General features: G+C 41.4%; 1 protein-coding gene across 1 annotated transcript in view; it reads right to left on the bottom strand.

Annotated features, from left to right (window-relative positions):
* Positions 1–21,231, bottom strand: part of LOC149319322 (alpha-1,3-mannosyl-glycoprotein 4-beta-N-acetylglucosaminyltransferase A) — an 84,235-nt gene extending 63,004 nt beyond the window's left edge. Inside the window, exons 1-2 of the mRNA XM_089511468.1 lie at positions 21,094–21,231; positions 13,484–13,813 (exon numbers count right to left, since the gene is read on the bottom strand). Of these exons, the coding sequence (XP_089367594.1) occupies positions 13,484–13,577 (94 nt within the window). The 5' untranslated portion in view covers positions 13,578–13,813; positions 21,094–21,231. The remainder of the gene's footprint in view (positions 1–13,483; positions 13,814–21,093) is intronic.
* Between the last annotated feature and the right edge of the window lie 346 nt (positions 21,232–21,577).

Genomic DNA, 21,577 nt, shown 5'->3' with positions numbered 1-21,577 from the left:
TCCCTTTACATATTTATATTCCAGACTAACAAGGCCAAGCCTCTGAATTCTACCCTTTTCTACCCGAAAATGTTAGTATTAAACCTGTTTAACTATTGTTGGAAGTTGTAAGAATGTATTTTCATTACAGCTGGTATATTCAAAAAGCTACCAGCAGGATATTATTTCAAATATTTCCAAACAGATAATATGAAAATATTCTTTAAATAAAGCTATGACTAGTGGGAGGGTGACTGACAGATCAATATGAATGAGGAAAATGAGACTATCTAGATAAATAAAGAGGAATATAAAGAATTTAGGGCTACTTTGCCAGCTTCCCAAAAAGCTTTGTATTTAGATTAGTCAGCAGTTCAAAGACGTGTCAAAATATCAGTGCTCACACAAAATTCAAACTATATTTTAAACCTTAAAGACAGCTGAGACATACAGTCTCAGAACTGTTACAAGAAATATTTGTAACCATCAAATAAAAAATAGTTTAATGTACTTCAGATGGACAATCTTTCCATTGTAGTACAAAGTATAAGGAGAAGATTCAAGTTTAATGGAAAACGCATACAATGTCAATTCAAATAAATTAAAAAACAGAAATGGGTAAATATTAATGGTCTGAGAGCTGGTGCACATACAACCATAACAATCTAACCATAACAATGGAGAAATGGCTGCACAATTTGTCACTTTTAGAACACAAAATGCTTAAACAGGAACAATTAGCCATCTAGGTTAACCATGGTTTTGGGTTACTTCAGAAGCAGACACCTACTCTAAGCTGATATTTCAGAAACACCAGAAATCCTAGCGAGCCCAAGCTGCAGTTAACATTGCTGCCAACCAGACAGTTAGCTGTGGTTAAGTATTGTGTAGAGGAGAAAATAGACAGGACATGCAAACAATGGTTTGCTCCTTCCTGCTTAATCATGGTTAACCAAATGTTAGTGGATTTGCCTGTAACTACTTATGGAGAAAAAACAGAATACTATCAGATAAATACAGTGCACCCTTCCCTTACACGGGGATCCATTCTGGATCCCCAAGCATAAGGGAATAAACACGTAAAGTCAAGCCCCATTAGAAGGAATGGGGCTTGTGCCCACAGTACACCCTGTTACCTCCAAAGCTTCTTCCAGCGCAGACTTGCAGCATATGGAAGTTGCATAAGCCACACCCGCGTATAACATAGGCACATTGTATCTCGTGCAACAGTGTTTAGATTCCATTCATATTAGAAACTTCCTTATCTCCATTTTAATATTGATTCAAGGCTACAGGCTAAAAGCAATACAACTGCCTGAGGATTTCTTGCTCTCATACCAGGAGAAAAAGTAAATTAAATGCAAGCACATAATACAACTTGCTTGATTTATACTTCATATACTACCTGCATTCATATTTAGAGAAAAGCTAATAATAGTTCCTACATGGCAAGGGGTTGGACTGGATGGCCCTTGTGGTCTCTTCCAACATCTATGATTCTTTGATTCTATAATACAACATCAAAGAAATTATAAGTGATATTAGACAATTTACTAAGAAATACTTTCATCAGGCAGTAGCAACTTGATGCCTCTCTGATGACAGATGGTGGCTGTTGACAGAATGAAGGAGAAAGGATTTTCAGCCATTTTTCTCCCCTGTACCTCCCCAAACCATTTTCTGTGCTGTTCTGAAAAGCCATCCATCTTGCTTTTTAACTTATCATTTTAAATTATTCTAATTTTGTACACAGGCTGATATAACAATAACTTAGTACAGCGTGCCCGCTCCATAAACGGAACAGATCCCCCGCGTAAGGCGAGGTTCCACTGTATATGTCTATACCTGTCTTTGCATAAGTTTTTGTTTCTATGGAATTTCTTTTAAATTGTATAAGATGCTTTCAGTCCCAATTTAATGGAAAAAGCAGAACATAAATAAAACAACAAGAGGTCCAGCTTCAGATGTAAAGAAATTTAGAAGGCAAGAGTTAACAAGATTGCTCCAAACTCTTCGCCTTGCCTGCTGATTAGTTAACATCCAAACGTGTCAACACTTCTGAATGTGGGATATGCAAACCATGTTGAATATTACTGACAGATGTCCCTGTTATTACCACCTACTTCCACCAAATGCTGTGGTTGGTAACAGGCACAACTCCAGCCCTAATTTGCTGCCTGAAACTAACAATTCTTTGTTCCGATCCTGAAATTAGTACCAATATCAGATTGATTTGCTCGCCTTTCTAAAACATGACAGATTGCATTTTCCCACTATCGAGCCAAAAAGCCCTCCAGAAAAACAGCTGTGGAAAAATAACTAACAAGGCCCAGGGGCCTTACATCTGTGCAGTTTGGTCTACCTGCAAAGGAAAAGACTGATGTGTTGGTCAATGCTGACTTGCCTAACATAAGTATTTAGACCTTGTTCCAAAGTGATGTAGACATTTTCTCAACCCATCACCTTCCAGAGTTGTTACACCACTATTCCCACAACCCCCAGATGGCTTTGATGGGGGGGGGGGGGAGAGGGTGAATTGTCCAACAATGTGTATGTGCCTTCAAATCACCTGTGCACTTGTGGTGATGCCATGGCTTTCATTGGGTTTTCTTAGGCAAGGAATTCTCAGAGGTGGTTCTGCCAGTTCCTTCCTCTGAAATATAGCCTAGAGTATCGTGTAGCCAATAGTATCATGGTCTTCCATGAAAGTTCGAACCAGGACTGAACCTCTTAGCTTCCAAGGTCAGACAGGATTTGGTGCCTTTAGGGTACTGGATTAATTATTTTGCTTCTTCTTTCATTCTCATATATGAGTACAGAAACATTTTCCCTCCTGCTGGCTGAGATTACAAGAGTTTTGCACATTTCTCTTTGAGTTTTCTCATTGCAAGGTTTTTTTTAAATATTTGTGCTAGATTTTTGCATTAAAATGTTGAGGTTTGCAAAAGAAATGTGTATATCTTTTTAAAATGTGTGTTTTGCACAAAACAATATGTGTTAAAATAAAATTTCCATTATTAATTGTTTCATTATTTCTACTGCTGATGGGGGGGAGGAAACAGTACTGGTTCTTTTATTCTGTCTAAGGGTGAAAAATTTCATAGTGACTATTTTTTTCCAATGAGAATGTCTTAATGCATAGATTCTATTACTTCTCAAGTATGAGAACTTTTGGGAAAATTCTAAATCTCTGTCCTACACATCTGGAGAGCAATGGGCCATGGATGCAATTTAAGGGTCCTGAACCTGTCCTGGTTTTGCAGGAATGGATAGTAGATGCTCCAAATGAGACATGCTACTCCTTGCAATATTTAACATTCCAGATAGGAAGAGTATAAACAAGGGGGTACTCAGATTCAAGGTTTGATTCCCTGCTCAAATATAAAAGAACCCACTTGTTGCCATTGGGCAAGTCACACTCTCTCAGTCTCAGAGGATCGCAATGGCAAACCCTCTCTGAAGAAATGTGCCAGGAAAACCCTATGTTAGGGTCACCTTAGGGTTGTCTTAAGTCAAAATCACCTGGAGGCATACAACAAAAATTAAGAATATACCTACATACATGTATATACATATGCACAAATACACACACACCCTGCCCTGACTGCACAGCCTTGAGAAATACTTGTTCCCACAAAGTTCACAACAACTGTGTCTCCTCATCACCACCCTATTTCCTTTCTGATACCAAAAGGCTGAAAGAGCAACCGGACATATTTTCCTAAAACCTCTGGGAGCAATTCCCAAGCAACCCTTAGGCTGTGTTCCCTGTATTTGTTTCCTTTCCTCTACTGAGCTCTTTCTACTAATAGCTCATGCCTCTCCCTCCTGTTCTCCAACTGCAAGTGCAAGTTCTCTCCTCCCAGCCAAACTGAACTGGCACTTCTGTCACCATAGCTACTAGCCTTTTCATCTTGTATGGCGGCACCATTCCTTCGTTCCTTCAGAGGTTGTTTGTGCACATTTCAAGGTATCAAAAGCAGCTTAGTCAAAGGTGCTCTACTGACTCAATCAGTTCTTAGCCTACTGCACACACATGAGGTGTGTGTGTGATGCCACGTGCAGAAGAACATGGCTCTAATCCCAAGCAGGACTAGAAACTATTGTCCAGCAAACAATGTTTTAAATCCTTGTCCTCAAATGCTTTTCTAGAGAAATGAAAAGCCACTACTGCTGCATTTGATTATGTACATGTTATCAAGGCTGCTGGCAAACATTATTTCTTTCATTATGTCAATGGAGGCCTTTTAAATATTTTCCCTCCTTCCAGTAGAGTACAGCATGTACTGTTCTTTGTCTGAAGCACCTGACCCTGGGGGAAATTGGGATACAGGTACTGGATCTCATTCGTTGCCATAGCAGTTCATAGGCGTACCAAATTTTCTGTTAAAGTAGTAAGGCCTGATCTACTTAGTTAACTCAGGTTTACCTGTATTTGTTTTCCAAGGCCATGTCTACATGGGGGATTTACCCCAAGTTTCCTCCCAGGCTCATTGCATCCTGCTTACATGACACAAACCCAAACCCCTGAATCAGGTTCAGACTGTCTTCATGATGCCCACACCTGATTTTGGGCTTCTCCCCCCCCCCCCTGCATTTAAATAACTCATTACTTGCTATGGATTTTGAGGGGGGTTCAGTGACAATAGTGGTTGCCTTTTCATTCATGGTCCCAGTTCACTGCTCAGTGCTGCTGCTGTTGGCATGAGTCACTCTGGGGGTGAAAAAGGTGCCCAGCATCAATAGCGTGGATGGGTCCCTCATTCTGAGCTCAGCAGCAACATCAGGAAACAAATAGAAACTGCATGGGAAGACAGCTGCCTGTCATTGCTGGGGGAAACCTGCAAGATATGGGGAAATTTGGGGTTAGGATACTCTGGGGGTCATCCCAGAGTATTCTGGCAAGTATTGATGAGTCCCTACTTGCCTCAAAAAGATTGAAAGAAAATTAAATGTGCAGGGTTGCATCCAGACTTGGTGATGCTTAGAGGATCTCCACTGAAATCAATGGAAAAGTCATCATATCTAACTAATTCTATTGGTTTTGATAGGTCTACTCTAAGCATGATTAAGTCTGGACTAAACCCAAGGTTCACAGATTGTAGAAAAACCACCACTGTTACAATTTAGTTAAACATTAGAATTGCCCAGCATAAAACACAGATTTGCAGAATGACACACCACTCAAGTTAAGCTTTTGAATATTCCTAAATTATCACTATGTCTAAGATGCAAAATACTGTCCAGCTCTCGCATCCATACATGGTAATGGGGAATACAAGTTTAGTGCTCAGTTGTGTATCTTTACTCGTTAGGATCTTTTCCAATTCTTTCATAGCTGTCTTTCCCACCCCTTCTTCTTATTTCTTGACTGCAATCACCACTCTGGTCAATACTTGATTTTAGATACAGGAATTCCTTGACTATTTCAATTGTTAATTGTTTATTGTCTGCATTGAATTTATGTATTTCTTCTGTGGTCATTATTTTTGTTTTTTTTATGTTCAGCATTAATCCTGCATTTGCCCTTGCTTAAAAAACATTTTTTTGTGGGTATCAGGTTAGGGAAGGCTGTTTTACATTATCCATTCACCTATTTAAGTGTGGCAATCCTATATCAGCTTTTGGCTTTTTTATACTCTGCCCTTCCCACCAAGAACTTCATTCACTGCAGCTCTTGTCAATGTCTCTTGGACAGCAGTACTACAGGCCAGAAATAAAAGGCTTGTGTAAAGAAATAGCCAGCGTTTGGCAAAGAGATTGGTGGTACCAGGTCTAACCTACACATCCCTCTAAATCAGTGGTGGACAATACCGAATCCTGTCCCTAGCTCACTGGGAACATTGCTGGGGAGGCCCAAGATCCAGTGATGGTGACTGATTTTGCCATCACTGCAATTCATTGGCAATTTCATTAGCTGTATATAATGCAGGGATGTAACAGAAAAGGCTCCAACAGTGTTATATTGCTTCTTGTGACTCCTTCGTAAGCCAGTATTTTAAATTTAATGAATCCTTCCATTAGTTCTCTTTCCTCTTTGTTTGTGTTTGTTTCTCATATGAGTAACTTCACCCTATACCATGTTATTTTCCCTGTTTTCCCATTTATTTATTTTTAATTATTATGTATTCCAAATAAAATTATAGAAGATTTCTCTTTATGCCCCAGGTTTTTCCCCAGTATTCCGTAATTGGTGAACAAACTTTCTCTACCTTATTTATTGATTTATTATTTACCATGAATGTTAGTCTATCCATCTCTCTCATCTCGCTTACTTTTATCAACTAGTTCTCTACTGGAGGTATTTCTTCTTGCTTCCACTTTCCAGCAATTATTAATCTTGCAGCTACTAGGTATAAAATTAACCTCCAATATTTATTTTCTTGTTCCTTACATAAAACCAAAGTCATGGAAAGCAAAGAGATGACGAGGGGTATCTCTGTGGCGACAGTGTTTCCAGTTTTCAGCACTATATTTGGTCAGTTGCAGAGTGAGGTGCTGGAGTTGCTATCATCACAAAGAATGGTTCAATGGGCTTACAGTCAAGAAAATCCAAGGTTATACTGACCAGTACCTTCATTTACCAATCAACACTGTAATTCTCCCTATTTCTCCATGGTTTTTCACTTACTGAAAATTGTAGTTATCAGAAATCTCTCCCCCCTCCCCAAGATACAATATACCAAAGTCTCAATCCAGGATAAACAGGGCCTATTCCCCCTGCACCATCTGTTCCATCCTTCTTTGAGTACTTTCCATCTAAGTACATCTGATGGCCACATACACACCAGAAGCTGGATGAAAAGCTATATGATTCCCTATATTGTGTGTCAGGATTTTCTGCTACAAAGTGCTGTGGCAAAACAATGGTGATGGATGCATTTTCCTGTCAAAATGATGGCTCTATTGGGAAAGGAGAATTGACAGGGAACACACACATTAGAAATTTTTTGTAATATGAGCATTGGTCTTTTTCCAGTGGTAGTGAACAGAGTGCTGAAAAGCACAGTGAAAACCAAAAACGGAAAGCTTATCTCCTTACTGTTTTCTGCTTTTTTCAATGGTGACATTCCACCCAAGTTGGTGACTTGGATGATAGTAGGCTTTCACGCCCTGCTGAGACTGGTTGTGCCAGCTGCTGCTGAACCAATGCCCAATCGGAACAGCAGAAGAAGCTAAGCAAAAGAAGCAGTGGTTGCTGGTAGCACCCCTGTACTTGAGATAAAGTTAAAAGTATGTCTGGGGAGCTGAAGAGAAATGCATGAGATCTGTATGTGGGTAAGTAAGTCTAGTTTCTCTTCAGATCTTATACATCTACCACTTCTTAATGAAGACTACAAAGCATGGCTGGTGGCTTTCATATGATATTATGGGTCACAAACTGTACACCTCAGCTCTAGAATGCTCACATCAGTTTAAGATAATCCATTCCAAAGCAAGCATTTTGAAAGACTGTAACTATGCCAAACATTTAAGAAGTCACTCTGATAGGAATCTAGAGGCCAAATAAGACCAGGTAAGGCAGCCAGCCAGGTCATTACAGTACATTCTATTTGAAAGAAGGTCAGGTCAGGGTATGTGCACACATGCAGCTTCCATGAAAGAAGTATTCATCCCAGTTCAGATAATTTGCTTCTACAAAATAAATACTAGTTATCAAATTAATCTAAACATCAGACAAGATGCTGGTATAAGGAGATTATATTTCCTAGGTTGATGAATGCTTCTTTCCGATAAAGTTATGTTTGAGTGGAGCAATTGATTTAATCTAAGTTTCACCTCAGAGCACAAAATACTGACTTTTGTCTTCATGCTGCTTCCATACCACTACTTCACCAGCATTTTCCAAAGACAGGCCCATAATTTAATGTAGGATTAACTAAAATTGTAGTCTTAATTAGATTTGTTTAAAAGTATTTATTTATTGGAATTATATCCTGCCTTTAGCCCAAAATGGGATTCAAGGTGGCTCAAGTAACCCTGAGCACAGTGAGCTATCAGGAAAAGTTAACATCCACAAGACATAGTGAATTATTTACTTCTAGACATAATGAATTATTTGGAAAGAAGGCTCCAGATACCAGGTATACTAATGGTGACCACACCCGTTCACCTGTTGACTTATGGTGATGCCGTGGATTTCATAGAGTTTTCTTAGGTAAGGAATACTCAGAGGTGATTTTGACAGTTCTTTCCTGTGAAATACAACCTACAGCACTTGGTATTCATTGGCTGCCTCCCATCCAAGTGCTAACCAGGGCTTACCATGCTTAGCTTACAAAAAATACAAGATCAGATTGGAACTGGTGCCTTTAGTGTGTTTAAGTCCTGTTAGCCCAATATACAGAAGAAAAACACCCCCCACACACACAAGAATATTCAGTAAATTCAAGAGTATACTGTGAAACCAACATTTGCTTGTCTGATAATCTGGAAAACGTAAGGGACAGCATGAGTCCCTTACACTGCTCAGAAGTTTTCTTACAATCTTTAAACTGGAGGGCAGAAAAGAACAGACCTGAACTTGTACAAAACCCTTTGTATATACTAGAAGGAATGGGCAACAATCATGAATAACAAGTGGCTAGTAAAGCAAAGTGTGGGGATCACTGATTTGGAAAAGCCGAACCAATTAGTATATATAAGTGATTTGCAAAGCTGAAGTTAAAATAGCTTTGGCATTAAAAAGTTCAGCACGTAAGAATAGAATTCTATTAAAATTTGCTCTTGGACTCTGACCAAGTTTCAAAGTTACTGAATAGTGGATTTAAAAAAAAGTAAAACCTCCAGGGATTGGTATGATAAAAGTCTGAAGAATCCTAGATGAACTGTATTTTTCCTAAGGAGTTTTAACTTGCTCACATTCTTATTTCTTAGTCACGTTGTTCCTATTTTTATCCAAAGACATTTTGTAGTAGTATTTAAAAATAATTTGTTTAAGGATACTTTATACAAAATAGAAGTTTATTGTACTTCAGCAAATTGCCATTATGCAGTTAAAACTCAAGGAATAATTATTCATTCAGCATTATAGAATTTAAAACTCTAAAATTAGTGCAGCTAGTGCAAAATGCAGCAGCCAGACTTGTGTCAGGAATGGATTTTAGAGACCATATAACACCAGTCCTGCAAGAACTTCATTGGCTTCCAATTTGTTTCTGAGCTCAATTCAAGGTGCTGGTGTTCACCCACAAAGCCCTAAATGACTTGGGGCCAAGATAAATGAAAGACCACCTCATCCCATATGAGCCTGCCAGGTCATCAGAGGAAGCCCTGTTGTGTGTACCAGCATCTTGTGAAGTTAGGTTGGTGGTTTCATGTAACAGAGCTTTCATTGTTGCAGCTTCTTGACTATGGAACTCCCTATCCAAGGAAGTTAGGCTGGGCCCATCTCTTTTAAGCTTCCAGTGGCCAGCCAAATGAGTGCTGTTAATTCATGGCATTCAGTGTTTGAAATTGGTGTTTTAACTGTTTCAAAACTGGATTGTAGCATTGTTTTTAGCCTGCTTTTAGGAGTTTTTAAAGAGCATTTTAACGTGTTTTAAAATGATTTTATCTTTGTACTGTTTTAATTGATTTTTATTTGTGCATCGCCTCAGGAACCCTTCTAGTCTGTGAGGCAATAAAGAAATACTTTAAATAAATAATAAAACTCTTCCCCTGGACTATCAGATTTTGGGTAATTTTCTATACAGCCTTTAAAGCCTTGCATTACGCAGCTGCAAAGTACTGACTAGAAATTTAGATGTTCAGAAGAACTACATCCATCAACAGCACAAAACAACCTTTCACAGAATATGACCTTCTCTTCATTGATTTTAACAGTGGTTGATATATTTATTTCTAAGATCTATAGCTGGAACATTTGAGGAACACATGAGTAATATCGTCAACAGACAGAGAACCACAACTGCATACTCTGTCCACTTTAAAATGTCCCCATTGCTGACCCATCGAATCTGTCAAAGGGATAGCATTTAACTTTGCCTGAGTAAATGTTATACTCATCTTGATATCTGGCAAATCTACCAGGTACCTTGGAAGTGACAAATATGGAGAAATAAAAGAGGCATAAAATGTTTAGATCAACAAATTTTAAAAGCAGTTATCTGAGATTGCCATCTCTATATCCTTGAGCCTCTGCACTATTAGTTCAGCTCTAACATATCCTCGAGCTAAAACAGGGGTAGGTAACCTGCGGCCTGGATGCGGCCCGGCGAGGCCTTGGGACCGGCCCCAGCCTGGTCCTGCCACCGATTGCAGCCGGGGCCTTTGGCCTCTCGCACGTAGGGGCAATTGTCTATAGAAGCCCCAGAAACATGCATTTATATTAACATTTTTTAAAAAATCAGCAATTTTTTTCACATGTCCTCCACTTTTTTTAAAAAAAGTGTCCACCATTTGAAAATTTTGTCCTACATTTGTCCCAGTTTATTTATTTATTTAAATTTTTTTTAAGTTATTTAATTATTTATTTTTTGGCTTCGGCCCCCCAGTTGTCTGAGGGACAGCAACCCGGCCCCCGGCTCAAAAAGGTTGCCTACTCCTGAGCTAAAAGGAGGTAGAAAATTCCAAATTCATGGTAACCAGGTGCATTTTTTTGCCTCCATAGGCTTGAGCTCATGTCCTCCTATCAACAAAACAAATTCTGAAACCAGCTTTATACAAACATTTTATCGACAGCAAGCAGGTCATTCTACTCACAATGAAGAAGCTAAATCTGTTAATCAATAGTAATTTAGTTTAACTACCTCTATAGATTCTTATATTAAGAGTCCTTTTTTCCTTTACTCCTTTCTAATATCAAGCGTAATCTCAACTATAGGATGACTTCTTTCCTTTATAAAAAAAAGACTGTCTTTTGACTGGTACTACTGTACAGTTTATTTTCACTGTACAGTTTCAGAGCTCAGAAAAGTTCTTTTTTGGACTTCAGCTCCCAGAGCTCCCCCACCCGGGGGGGGGGGGAGGGACATTATTGGATACTGAAGTACATGAAGTAATTTTTCTGAGCTCTTGATACATTTCAACAAGTGAGTATATCTCCCCCCCCCACCCCCAGCAGCTTTCCAACAGTCTAGGACCCCATTCCCACTGGGCAAAAGAAGCGGCTTATATTGCTGTGATTCTGACTTGGATTTTTTCCCTGAGTTGTATTCGAATCTGCTCCCTCGTTCCCATTACGAAAGGGGGCAAACGGACTCGGGCATTTTTTGACCCATGTTTTCATTCCCATTGAAATTTTCTGGATTGTAATTTGAAGTGGACTTTTTTCAGTCCCTGTTCCCATTGTCCTTCCAGAACCTCTTTTTTTAAAGCAGCTGTCAAACGCCTAAGCGCTTGATGTCACAGCCATTCAATCACTTAGGTGCTTTTCCCTTCTGGGAAAGGGAGAAGGAGCCTCTATCCCCTCCATGTCCCTTTGCCTCCCAGACTCTCCTGTGTCTTCCCAGAGTGCCTCTGGGAAAGGGGAAAGGGAGCCTCCATCCCCCCAAGTCCCTTTGCCTCCCCCATTGCTCCCTGGGCTGTTTGGGGGGCGATCGAGCAGGCATATAAAAAAAAAGAAAAAATCATAGTTAAAATGGTGTCCAATGGGTCTCCTCACATGTCGATCAATGCACGTGGAGCAGGGGGGAGGTTGCAGGGGGGCGTAATGTGTTTACCGTATTTGGAGGTCAATGTAGCAATTTGCTATGTTTGGACACCCGACAGAGCGCCTAGGTGATCAAAAGCTTAATTTTTTACCAAAAAAATTTGTCTACATATGTGATCGCCTTACCCTGCTTCCCACTCCACCGGGGGAAAGGCTATGCAAGTGGGAGAAAATGGCGCCGGTAATGCAGGAAAGAGAACAAAGTGGGTGACACCCCCAGGCCATCCCCTTGAGCACTGCTCCTCCCATCCCCAAATTCCCAAATCAGACACCCTTGTCGTTCCCATTCATTTGCCCTGAATCAGACTCAGGAGGTGCAGGAAAAATCTCTAAAAATGTGCACTCTTTTTAAACCGGTTTATCCACCACTGATTCGGGTTTTCCAAGGAAAAATCGAATATATGGGGATCAGATCCATATTCCAATGGGAACGAAATCGGTGCAATGGGGATCGAATGCGCACTCAAATGGGAACGATGCACCCATGATTCGATTATTGATCCGTGTTATAAGCCAGTGGGAATGGGGCCTAGGATAGATCACACCAATTTCTGCCTTGGCATTAAAGCCAGTTTTTCCTCCAGGTCTTTAAAGACAGAAATAGCAAACTGTCATCAAACTCTTTTCCACTTCTCCTATTTGCTTTCTTATCTGAAGTGTCCTCTTAGGGTTACACAATGGAAAATGTTCCAGAGACACATTTTGCACAATTATCATTCATCTGAAGAATCACACAGGAAGCCCTTTGCAACTGCAGTCCGACTGGGCTTTAAAACTCTGCTTTTTATATGCTTATTTACTGTAAGGAGAGTCTACATGATCCCTGTTAAAAATAAAGCTGTGAGGAAGATTTATTTGAAAAAGAGCATAAGAGGCCAACATGACTGTAGCCACTAAGAGCATCATAACAGTTCCAATTGAATTCCTTAGAATAAAAACAATGAACACTTCTGATGTATTCATTAACACTTATCACTATTAAAAAGCCTTTTTATTATTAATTTAATGAATTTGCACTTTTTCACAATGAAAAGTGATTCATTTGATCCAATCTAAATTTTACCAATTGAGTTTATTTCGAGGGAAACATCCAACACTGTTTGCTTTATTTCTTTTTTCTTCAACTAAGCGAACAGAAAGTGCTTCTCTAGAAAATACTGGGGGTATCTAATCCATATTGACCTTGTGTGCGCTTATACTTCATTCTAGTTATGTCCAGGGGTATGAATTACCTCTTTAGCCATCAATTCAAATAAAGAAAAGAAGAAAACAAGTCAAAAACATAATCTCCTGCATTCTCTGAAACATTACTACAGTGCATGCTTTAGCTGAAAAGTGTAACTACTTTGGGATTCTTTCTTTCTTTTTATTGTACAGAACTAATAATCTCAACAGTGCAGGACCAGACCTCAATCACTGCAAGCATTGAAGTAGCGATGGAAATGGAATGTTTACTTTATGTGGTTCTCAGAACATCCTGAATATAAATCAAATAGAAAGAAGGAATCCACTATATTCTGATATAAAAGGAGAATTTAGGACCTTTACATACACACACACAAAACATAAACTGTTACTTCTCCAGGAGATTTTTCCTTTTTACTCAGGTCCTCTCATGTTTAGGAAGTTGAAAAGAAGGTAGCTATGGTCTGCTAACTCTCTGTTTTCACAGTTTTTTAAAGTCTTAAAAAATGGACAAAGTGGCCAAATTCTAAGCAGAAATCATGAGGCTGCTACTTAGAATATTAGTCTACATATGGGGAAAGGGAGGCAGCTCAGATTAATCCAACTGATCTCAATGTGTGCCACATGCACAGCTGTACATTATTTTTCAGGAACGATGCCACTTACCTTTCCCATTCTGCCATGCTGTGTACCAGGACAAACTCACGAAAGATGTGATGAAAAATAATGCAGTGGCCACAGTTCCATTTCGGAGCCTCATCTCATTTCAACATCACACTGGTTTATATCTGGCCAGCACTGAGGATTTAAGTGTTATTTATTCCCTAGAAGCCAGTCTATTCCATGTAATGTTGCTTCATCAGTAGGACAGAAGAACGCTGCTGTGTCATTTCCAAATCATTGTCGTGCCAATGCAGTGTCTGTATCACTGGAGACTGTTCTTTTATCCTCAAAGCCTTTGAGAAACTGATCCATTCTTATTTATTTCTCCACTCCCTACAAAACAAAAGGAAAAATCAAAGCCATCTCAGAAACACAAAGTCTGAGGTGCAAATAACAGTGTCCTGGTTATAATTTCACTCCTGACATACGCTTACTAGATCACATTAGGCAAGCCATACTAGAGTTTGGAAACATAACTTTTTTGGATTACAACACTCCAAGTCCCCTCCAACCAATATTGTCAATAACAGTAAATCAGCATGTTGGCTTTCCCTTTTTAAAAAGCTATTACAATGGGCTCTTGGTAACTGCTGGATACCAAAATCTGTGGATGTTCAAGTCCCATTATATACCATGGCATATTAAAATAGTGCGCCTTATGTAAAACGGCAAATTTAAAGTTTGCTTTTTAGGATTTAAATATATATATATATCAGTGTGTGTGTGTGTGTGTGTGTGTGTGTATTCAAGCTGTGGGTGGTTGAATCTATGGATATGGAGAGCTGACTGTATAGGGAATTGTTGACATCATTGGAAACAATCAAAATGGTGGCCATTATCTTGCCAGGACACTCTACTGGAGAGTCTACACAGACACATGGAAATCGTGGAACCATTCCTGACAGATGACATGCAAACAAATGTTTTGTCATAAAGGTGAAATAAATAAAGCAACAATGAAAACGTTCTATAGAGTGCCACACACCATACATTAGTGACTTGCTTTTTCAAGAAGCTGCTATTTAAAAATAAAATACAGATGGATAATTAAGCCATTAAAATGACCCAGCGGGTAACCATGAGCAATCCTAAATCTGGCGGAGAGGTGTTAGATTAGAAGAGCCCCTCTGCTCATGTGGCAGCATAAACCCAAGAGATCACCATCAGGAATTGTCCACTGTAGGGCCCCCACCAACACACTCAGGATTGTTCTGTCCAAAAATGGAATTGACAGAAAAAGATGTCTATGTGTTCCTTGATCCAGAAAGTGGGTCTGTAATATATACTCTTATTATACTTTATCTTGGGTTGAAAGTCTGTTTATGTATTTGCTGGAGAGGCTGATGGACTTCCATGGATAAATACAGCAAGACATATCCCAAACTGGGCTTCACACTTAATATTATAGCTGGTGTGGTGATCAGTATGTGAGATTAGACTATGGGTGATCCAGGTTCTATTAGTCCCCAATGAACCATAAAACTTCCTGGATGATCTTGGACCAGTTATTCTTCTCCCAGTCTCACACAGCTATTGTCAGCACAGAGTAGGGAATAAAAGACCCATGCATATTGTATGGAGTACACTGAACAAAACTTAGGCTATAAATATGGGTTAACTGCCTTCACCTGCTCCTAGAATTTTCTTGGAAAATTTATTTGGAGGAATTTTGTCTTTGTCTTCCTCTGTGGGTCAGAGAGTGTGACTTGCCCAAGGTCACCCAGTAAACTTTCATGGCTGAACAGGAATTCGAACCCTGGTCTCCCATCATCAAAGTCCAGCTCTGAAATCACTACACCATGGGCTACAAATATAATAAACAAAACAACAAGGTACTCCAACTGACATTGAAAAACATCCTATTAATTGACAGGAGCAGCATTGTCTTAATTTTCTCATCACAAAACTGCTGAAATGGTTTTCAGGATGCTGAGCTTCTGGAGTGTAGATGGTACCAGGAGAGGGGGGGGGGAGCATCCATTTGGGGCTGGGCCAGTCCTAGGGATGTATTTAAAAACCCAAGCTTTAAAGGAAGCAATACACCACTGGATCACAATTACAAATAAAACTGTTTTGAATTGAGAAACATTTCACTTACCATTTTGAGTACACTGAGCAAACACTAGAAGTGGTGACACCTGTTTCAGTGCTCAGAGTATATAACCTTTTTAAAAGATACAAAAAAAGAAAAAAAAGAAATCACCAATGTCTAACTATTCTAAATTTTAGAAAGCTTTTTTCTATATCAGCTCTTTGTTCCCTGCTCTGTTTTACAGTTTTAATTACTCTGAGACAACCAACTGGTGAGAAGACTACAAGGCATAAAGTACTGATCCCTTCTTCATTTCTGCAAGTTCCTCCTTCAGGTATATTAAACAAGTCAGCATAGTTTGCTTTTCTCCCTCTTTCATTGCAAAAATACCACAAGTAGCACTACCAGCATATCTTAAGGAAGGGTATAAAAATTGTTATTATTTCCCAAAAACATATAGACACACAGGAGCACACACTGCCATATTTCACACACAAAAACTTATTAGCTCCTTCCTTCAAAAGCATGTCCTACTGTCGACTCAAGACAAGAGCATTCAAGGCTAAAACACAGTTCTCAGTCAGATCTGACTGGGGAAAACTGAAGACAAAGCACAAGAACGACAGTAACAGAGCAAATGTATTAAATATATGAAGCTGGTCTATGTATGTGCGCATTACTCTATGTCGCCTGTCGACTTAAGGCAACCCCATGAATTTGTCTACCAACAAATGTTTCACTGAGATTTACTGGCTACTTCAGGAGAACAATAGACACTCACCCAGATCAAGCCAAGATGACTCTCACACAAAAACAGAGGAAATAAACTCTCAGATGCACACAAGAGGATCAGCCTTGTACTCTCCCGCTGGACCCAGTGTTCATGCAAACTTTCAGCCCAGTAACATTTAAAGGGGGAAAAAAAAGCTTAAAGGTGGACAGGACTGAACTATGGTTCCCTTGAAGAAGTGCCCATGTGGAATAGGGGACAGAGTCAGATTTGGGAGTACCTACTAGGTCTTGAATATTCACTGGGTGGCCTTGGGCCAGTCACATATGTTGTTCCTTCTTCAGCCTGGACTACCTCACAAAGTTGCTGTGAGGATAAAGTGGAGAAGAGCGGAGCCACATACCCTACCTTAAAGTCAGCAAATAAGAAAAAGGATATAATGATGGTGACCAGATACCATCAATTGTAATTTATGCACACTGGTCCTCATTCAAAGCAATGGATGGTGATTAACAAGTAGCATCAATTGTATTTTATTCACACAAATCCTCATTCATAGCAATGGATGGTGACTAACAAGTAGCATCAATAGTATTTTATTCACACAAATCCTCATTCATAGCAATGGATGGTGACGGTGACCAGTATTCAATTGCACAGTGGGCCCTTGTTATACGCTGGGTTTTTGTTCCCCCTCTGGATAACAAAATCTGTGGATGCTGAAGTAAATATAATGGCATAGCAAAAAGATGTCCCTTGTATAAAATGGAAAATCAAGGTTTGCTATTTGGAATTTATACTTTGGGGGAATATTTCCAAGCTGTGGGTGTTTGAATCTGTGGATAAAAAATTTGTGGATAAGGAGGGTTGACTGTATTTTATACATACTGATCCTCATTCATAACAATGGATGGTAATGGTGACCAATGGACGGTAATGGTGAGCAGGTAGCATCAATTGTATTTTATACACATTGGTCCTCATTTGTAGCAATGAATAGTAATGGTAACCAGTATTCACTTGTATTTTATACACACTGATCATCATTCATAGCAGTGGATGGTGATGGTGACTAGTATTCAACTGCATTTTATAGACACTGGTCCTCATTCATAGCAATGGATGGTAATGGTGACCAATGGATGGTGATGGTGACCAGGTAGCATCAATTGCATTTTATAGACACTGGTCCTCATTCATAGCAGTGGATGGTGATGATGACCAGTATTCAGTTTTATTTTATACACACTGGTCCTCATTCACAACAATGGACAAAAATCTGTGAGTAAATGTTTAACACAGGTATTACTTATAACACATTAATTGTTTAGGATGGTTTCTGCTCCAATCACCAAGTTATTCTGCAATCGTCAATCCCAACCGAAAAGAATGAGAAAGAAAAGGAAACACCACTGGCTGTAGTTTATATAGGAAATACCCATTGCTTTGCCTACCACCGTGTGGCACACTCACAAAAATGACACTGACTGCAGAGTGTCAAACGCTGGACAGAGAACTACTGTGAGGAAAGATGAGAAATGAGGAAACAAGAGATGCAGCACACATAACAGCACATCTCAGTGCCAAGATAAACAACGATAAGCCAAACTAAAACAGTTTTCGATAAGAAAAACCATAAATCCAGGGGTCACTAAGGGCAAACAGGTATGCTGATGCTTCAAGGAAATATCTGCTGGCTGCTTCAACAATCTTCACCATGATCAAGCAAGGCAACACAAAACAAAATTCAGCATGACTAAATCCTAGACGCTGAGGCCTAAATTGAACTGCTAGACCCAATGAAAGCAGACTCACAGAAATCAATGGAATTTCTATAGATGTTGGTATGCAAAGGTCCCGTGGATTCAATGGGTTTACTCTGCCAGGGACTAGCTGTTGGATTTAGGTCACAGACACCAGTGCCTTTTTGCTTCCATGTGGATCAGTCTCCTGGTTTTGTATAGCAACACACCCTCCCACATACCTGTGTGCAAGGCAAGGGGAGAAAACTCTCAGTGTCAGGCTGTTTGCACTCCCACATATGCCCCCTCCACTAGGCTGGAATAGACTCATGTGCCAGAAAACATGCCTCCAAAAAAAAAAAAAAAAAAAAAAAGCACTCCAACCTCCCCATGAAAAAGGCGCCCCCACAAGCAGTTGTTGTGTGCCTCCAAGCCGTTTCCATCTTATGGCGACCCTAAGTCTATCACAGGGGGTTCTTGGCAAGTTTCTTCAGAGCGAGTTTTTACCACAGCCATCCCCTGAGACTGAGAGAGTGTGAGCTGGCCAAGGTCACCCAGTGGGTTTCCATGGCTGAGCTGGGATTCAAACCCTGGTCTCCAGAGTCACAGTCCAATGCTCAAACCACTAGGTCACTCTGGGTCTCTACCCAAGCAGAGTGGGACACAAAGCAGGCTTAGCCCACAGAAGGTGTGCATAGCTAACCAGCAACCTGAGTCCCCTCACTCACACGTTCCATGCATGCATGCATAGGTAGCCAGCAACATGAGCCCCCCCCCCCCCCGTTCACACTGTGCAGCCAGCCAGTGCTATGGGTGCCTTCATTCACACATTCCATGGGGTAGAAATAACCAGGCGGGATAGAAATAACCAAGAACCCAAGTCCCTTCATTCACATGTTACATAGAATCATAGAGTTGGAAGAGACCACAAGGGCCATCCAGTCCAACCCCCTGCCATGCAGGAAATCTCAGTCAAAGCATCCCCGACAGATGGCCATCCAGCCTCTTTTTAAATACCTCTAAGGAAGGAGACTCCACTACTCTCTGAGGGATTGTGTTCCACTGTCGAACAGCCCTTACTTTCAGGAAGTTCCTCCTAATGTTGAGGTGGAATCTCTTTTCCTGGAGCTTGCATCCATTGTTCTGGGTCCTGTTCTCTGGAGCAGTAGAAAACAAGCTTGCTCCCTCTTCAATATGACATGTGTTCAAATATTTAAACAGGGCTATCATATCACCTCTTAACCTTCTTTTCTCCAGGCTAAACTTCCCCAGCTCCCTGAGTTGTTCCTCATAGGACATGATTTCCAGACCCTTCACCATTTTAGTTGCCCTCCTTTGGACATGCTCCAGTTTCTCCACATCCTTTTTGAACTGTGGTACCCAGAACTGGACACAATATTCCAGGTGAGGCCTGACCAAAGCAGAACAGAGTGGCACTATTACTTCTCTTGATCTAGACACTATACTTTTATTGACATGTGACCATAGCTAACCAACAATACAGGTCCCCTCACTCACAGGATCCATATATGAACAGCTAACCAACAACAAGAGTTCCCTCATTCACACATTCCATGCGTGTATAACTAACCAACGACACGAGTCCCATCACTCACACATGACATGCACATATAGCAAACCAGCAACCTGAGTCCCCTCACTCACACCTTCCATACCATGCATACCTAACCAGTGACACAAGTCCCCCACTCACACTGTGCAGTCAGCCAGCGACACAGGTTCCCCTCTCACACCTTCCATGCTTGCATAGCCAACCAGTGACAAGAGTCCCCCACAGGTTTTATATGGGATGGGTATTGTGGTTTTCTTGTGGTTTTAATGTTTGTAACTTTAGATTGTTTTTAGCTGATCCTTTAATTATTTTATGGCACTATGTTTTTAGTTGTTATTGTGAGCCGCCTTGGGAGAAAGCCAGGATAAATAATGACATGGGTCCCTCATTCACACGTTCCATGTGTGCTTACCTAACCAGTGACACAGGTTCCTTCATTCACATGTTCCATGCATTCATAGCTAGCCAACAACCTGAGTCCACTCATTCACACGTTACATATGTGCATAGCTGGCCAGCGACCTGAGTCCTGCACTCACACTGTGAAGTCAGCCAATGACATGGGTCCCCCACTCACACATTCCATATGTGTAGAGCTACCCAACAACCTGAGTCCCCTCATTCACATGTTCCATGCGTGCACAGTTAACCGGCGACACGAGTCCCCCACTCTCACGTTCCATGAGTGCATACCTAACCAGTGCCATCGGTTCCTTCAATCACACATTCAATGCATGCACGGTTAACCAACGACACAAGTCTCCTCACTCACATGCTTCATATGTGCATAGCCAGCAAGTGACACGAGTCCCCCACTCACACTATGCTGTGAGCCAGTGACACGGGTCTCCTCACCCACACGTTCCATGCGTGCATACCTAACCAGTGGCGCTTGCTTCTCATTCACATGTCGCATATGTGCACAGCTAGCCAGAGACACGCATCTCACACTGCGCAGACAGCCAACAACACAGGTCCTGCACTCACATGTTCCATGGGTGCACAGCTAACCAACAACCTGAATCCCCCTCAGTCACACGTTCCATGGGTGCATACCTAACCAGTGGCACCGGTTCCCTCATTCATATGTTCCAAGTGTGCATAGCTAACCAGTGACACATGTCCCCTCACTCACACTGTGCAGTCAGCCAATGACACGGGTCCCCCACTCACACGTTCCATGCGTGTACAGCTAGCCAACAATCTGAGTCTTCTCACTCACAAGTTCCATGGGTGCATAGCTAACCAGTGACACGTGTCCCCTCACTCACACATCCCATGGGTGCATAGGTAGCCAGCGACACGGGTTCCCCCACTCACAGTGTGCTGTCAGCCAGTGAGACGTGTCTCCTCATTCCCACGTTCTATGCGCACAGCCAGCCATCCCTGGTCCAGCCCCTGCCTTTCCCCGTGTCTCTGTGCCCAGAGGTCCAAAGGGAGAGGGCTCCAGAGGTGCCGCATTGCTGAGCCCGCTCCCTCCCTCCCTGCCTCCCTCCTTCCCTGCCTCCCTCCCTGGACTGAGCAGCAGAGGCTCACCTTGGGTCCCTCCTTCAGCTCCTGCGGAGGGAGCGCAGGGCTCCTAAGGAGAAAGGGAGGCAGGTGAGGCTGCTGCGGATCCCTCCTTCCTCTTGCTCTCCTGCCAGCCAGCCAGGAGCTCCCCCTCCACCCGCCCCCTCCGCTCTCCAGGCAGCATCTGACTCCTCTCAGCGCAGCTCTCCCCGGCTTGCATCAAAGCACCCGCCTCCTTTCCCTGACCCGGGCTGCCATTGGACGAGAGGACACGCCCCAGGGACCAATCACACGCCGGCTCTTTTCCCAACCCGAGCTCCACTCAGACGTCAGTCTGTTCGAGGGGCGGAAGTCTCGCGAGGTCACTGTGGCCTAGGGGGTCGGGCGTTGGGTTTACGACGCTGGAGTCACGGGTTCGATCCCCGGTTGGAGTATTTACATAATAATAATAATAATAATAATAATAATAATGCACTGGGTGGCCTTGGATGGGGAAGTCACACACTCTCAG

The sequence above is a fragment of the Sceloporus occidentalis genome, unplaced genomic scaffold (genome assembly GCF_023333645.1).
Source record: "Sceloporus occidentalis isolate IW3139 unplaced genomic scaffold, rSceOcc1.0.p SCAF_2, whole genome shotgun sequence".
In the NCBI taxonomy this organism is placed as follows: domain Eukaryota; kingdom Metazoa; phylum Chordata; class Lepidosauria; order Squamata; family Phrynosomatidae; genus Sceloporus; species Sceloporus occidentalis.
The sequence above is the reverse complement of the archived record's forward strand: the minus strand, read 5'-3'. Positions and strand labels throughout refer to the sequence as shown.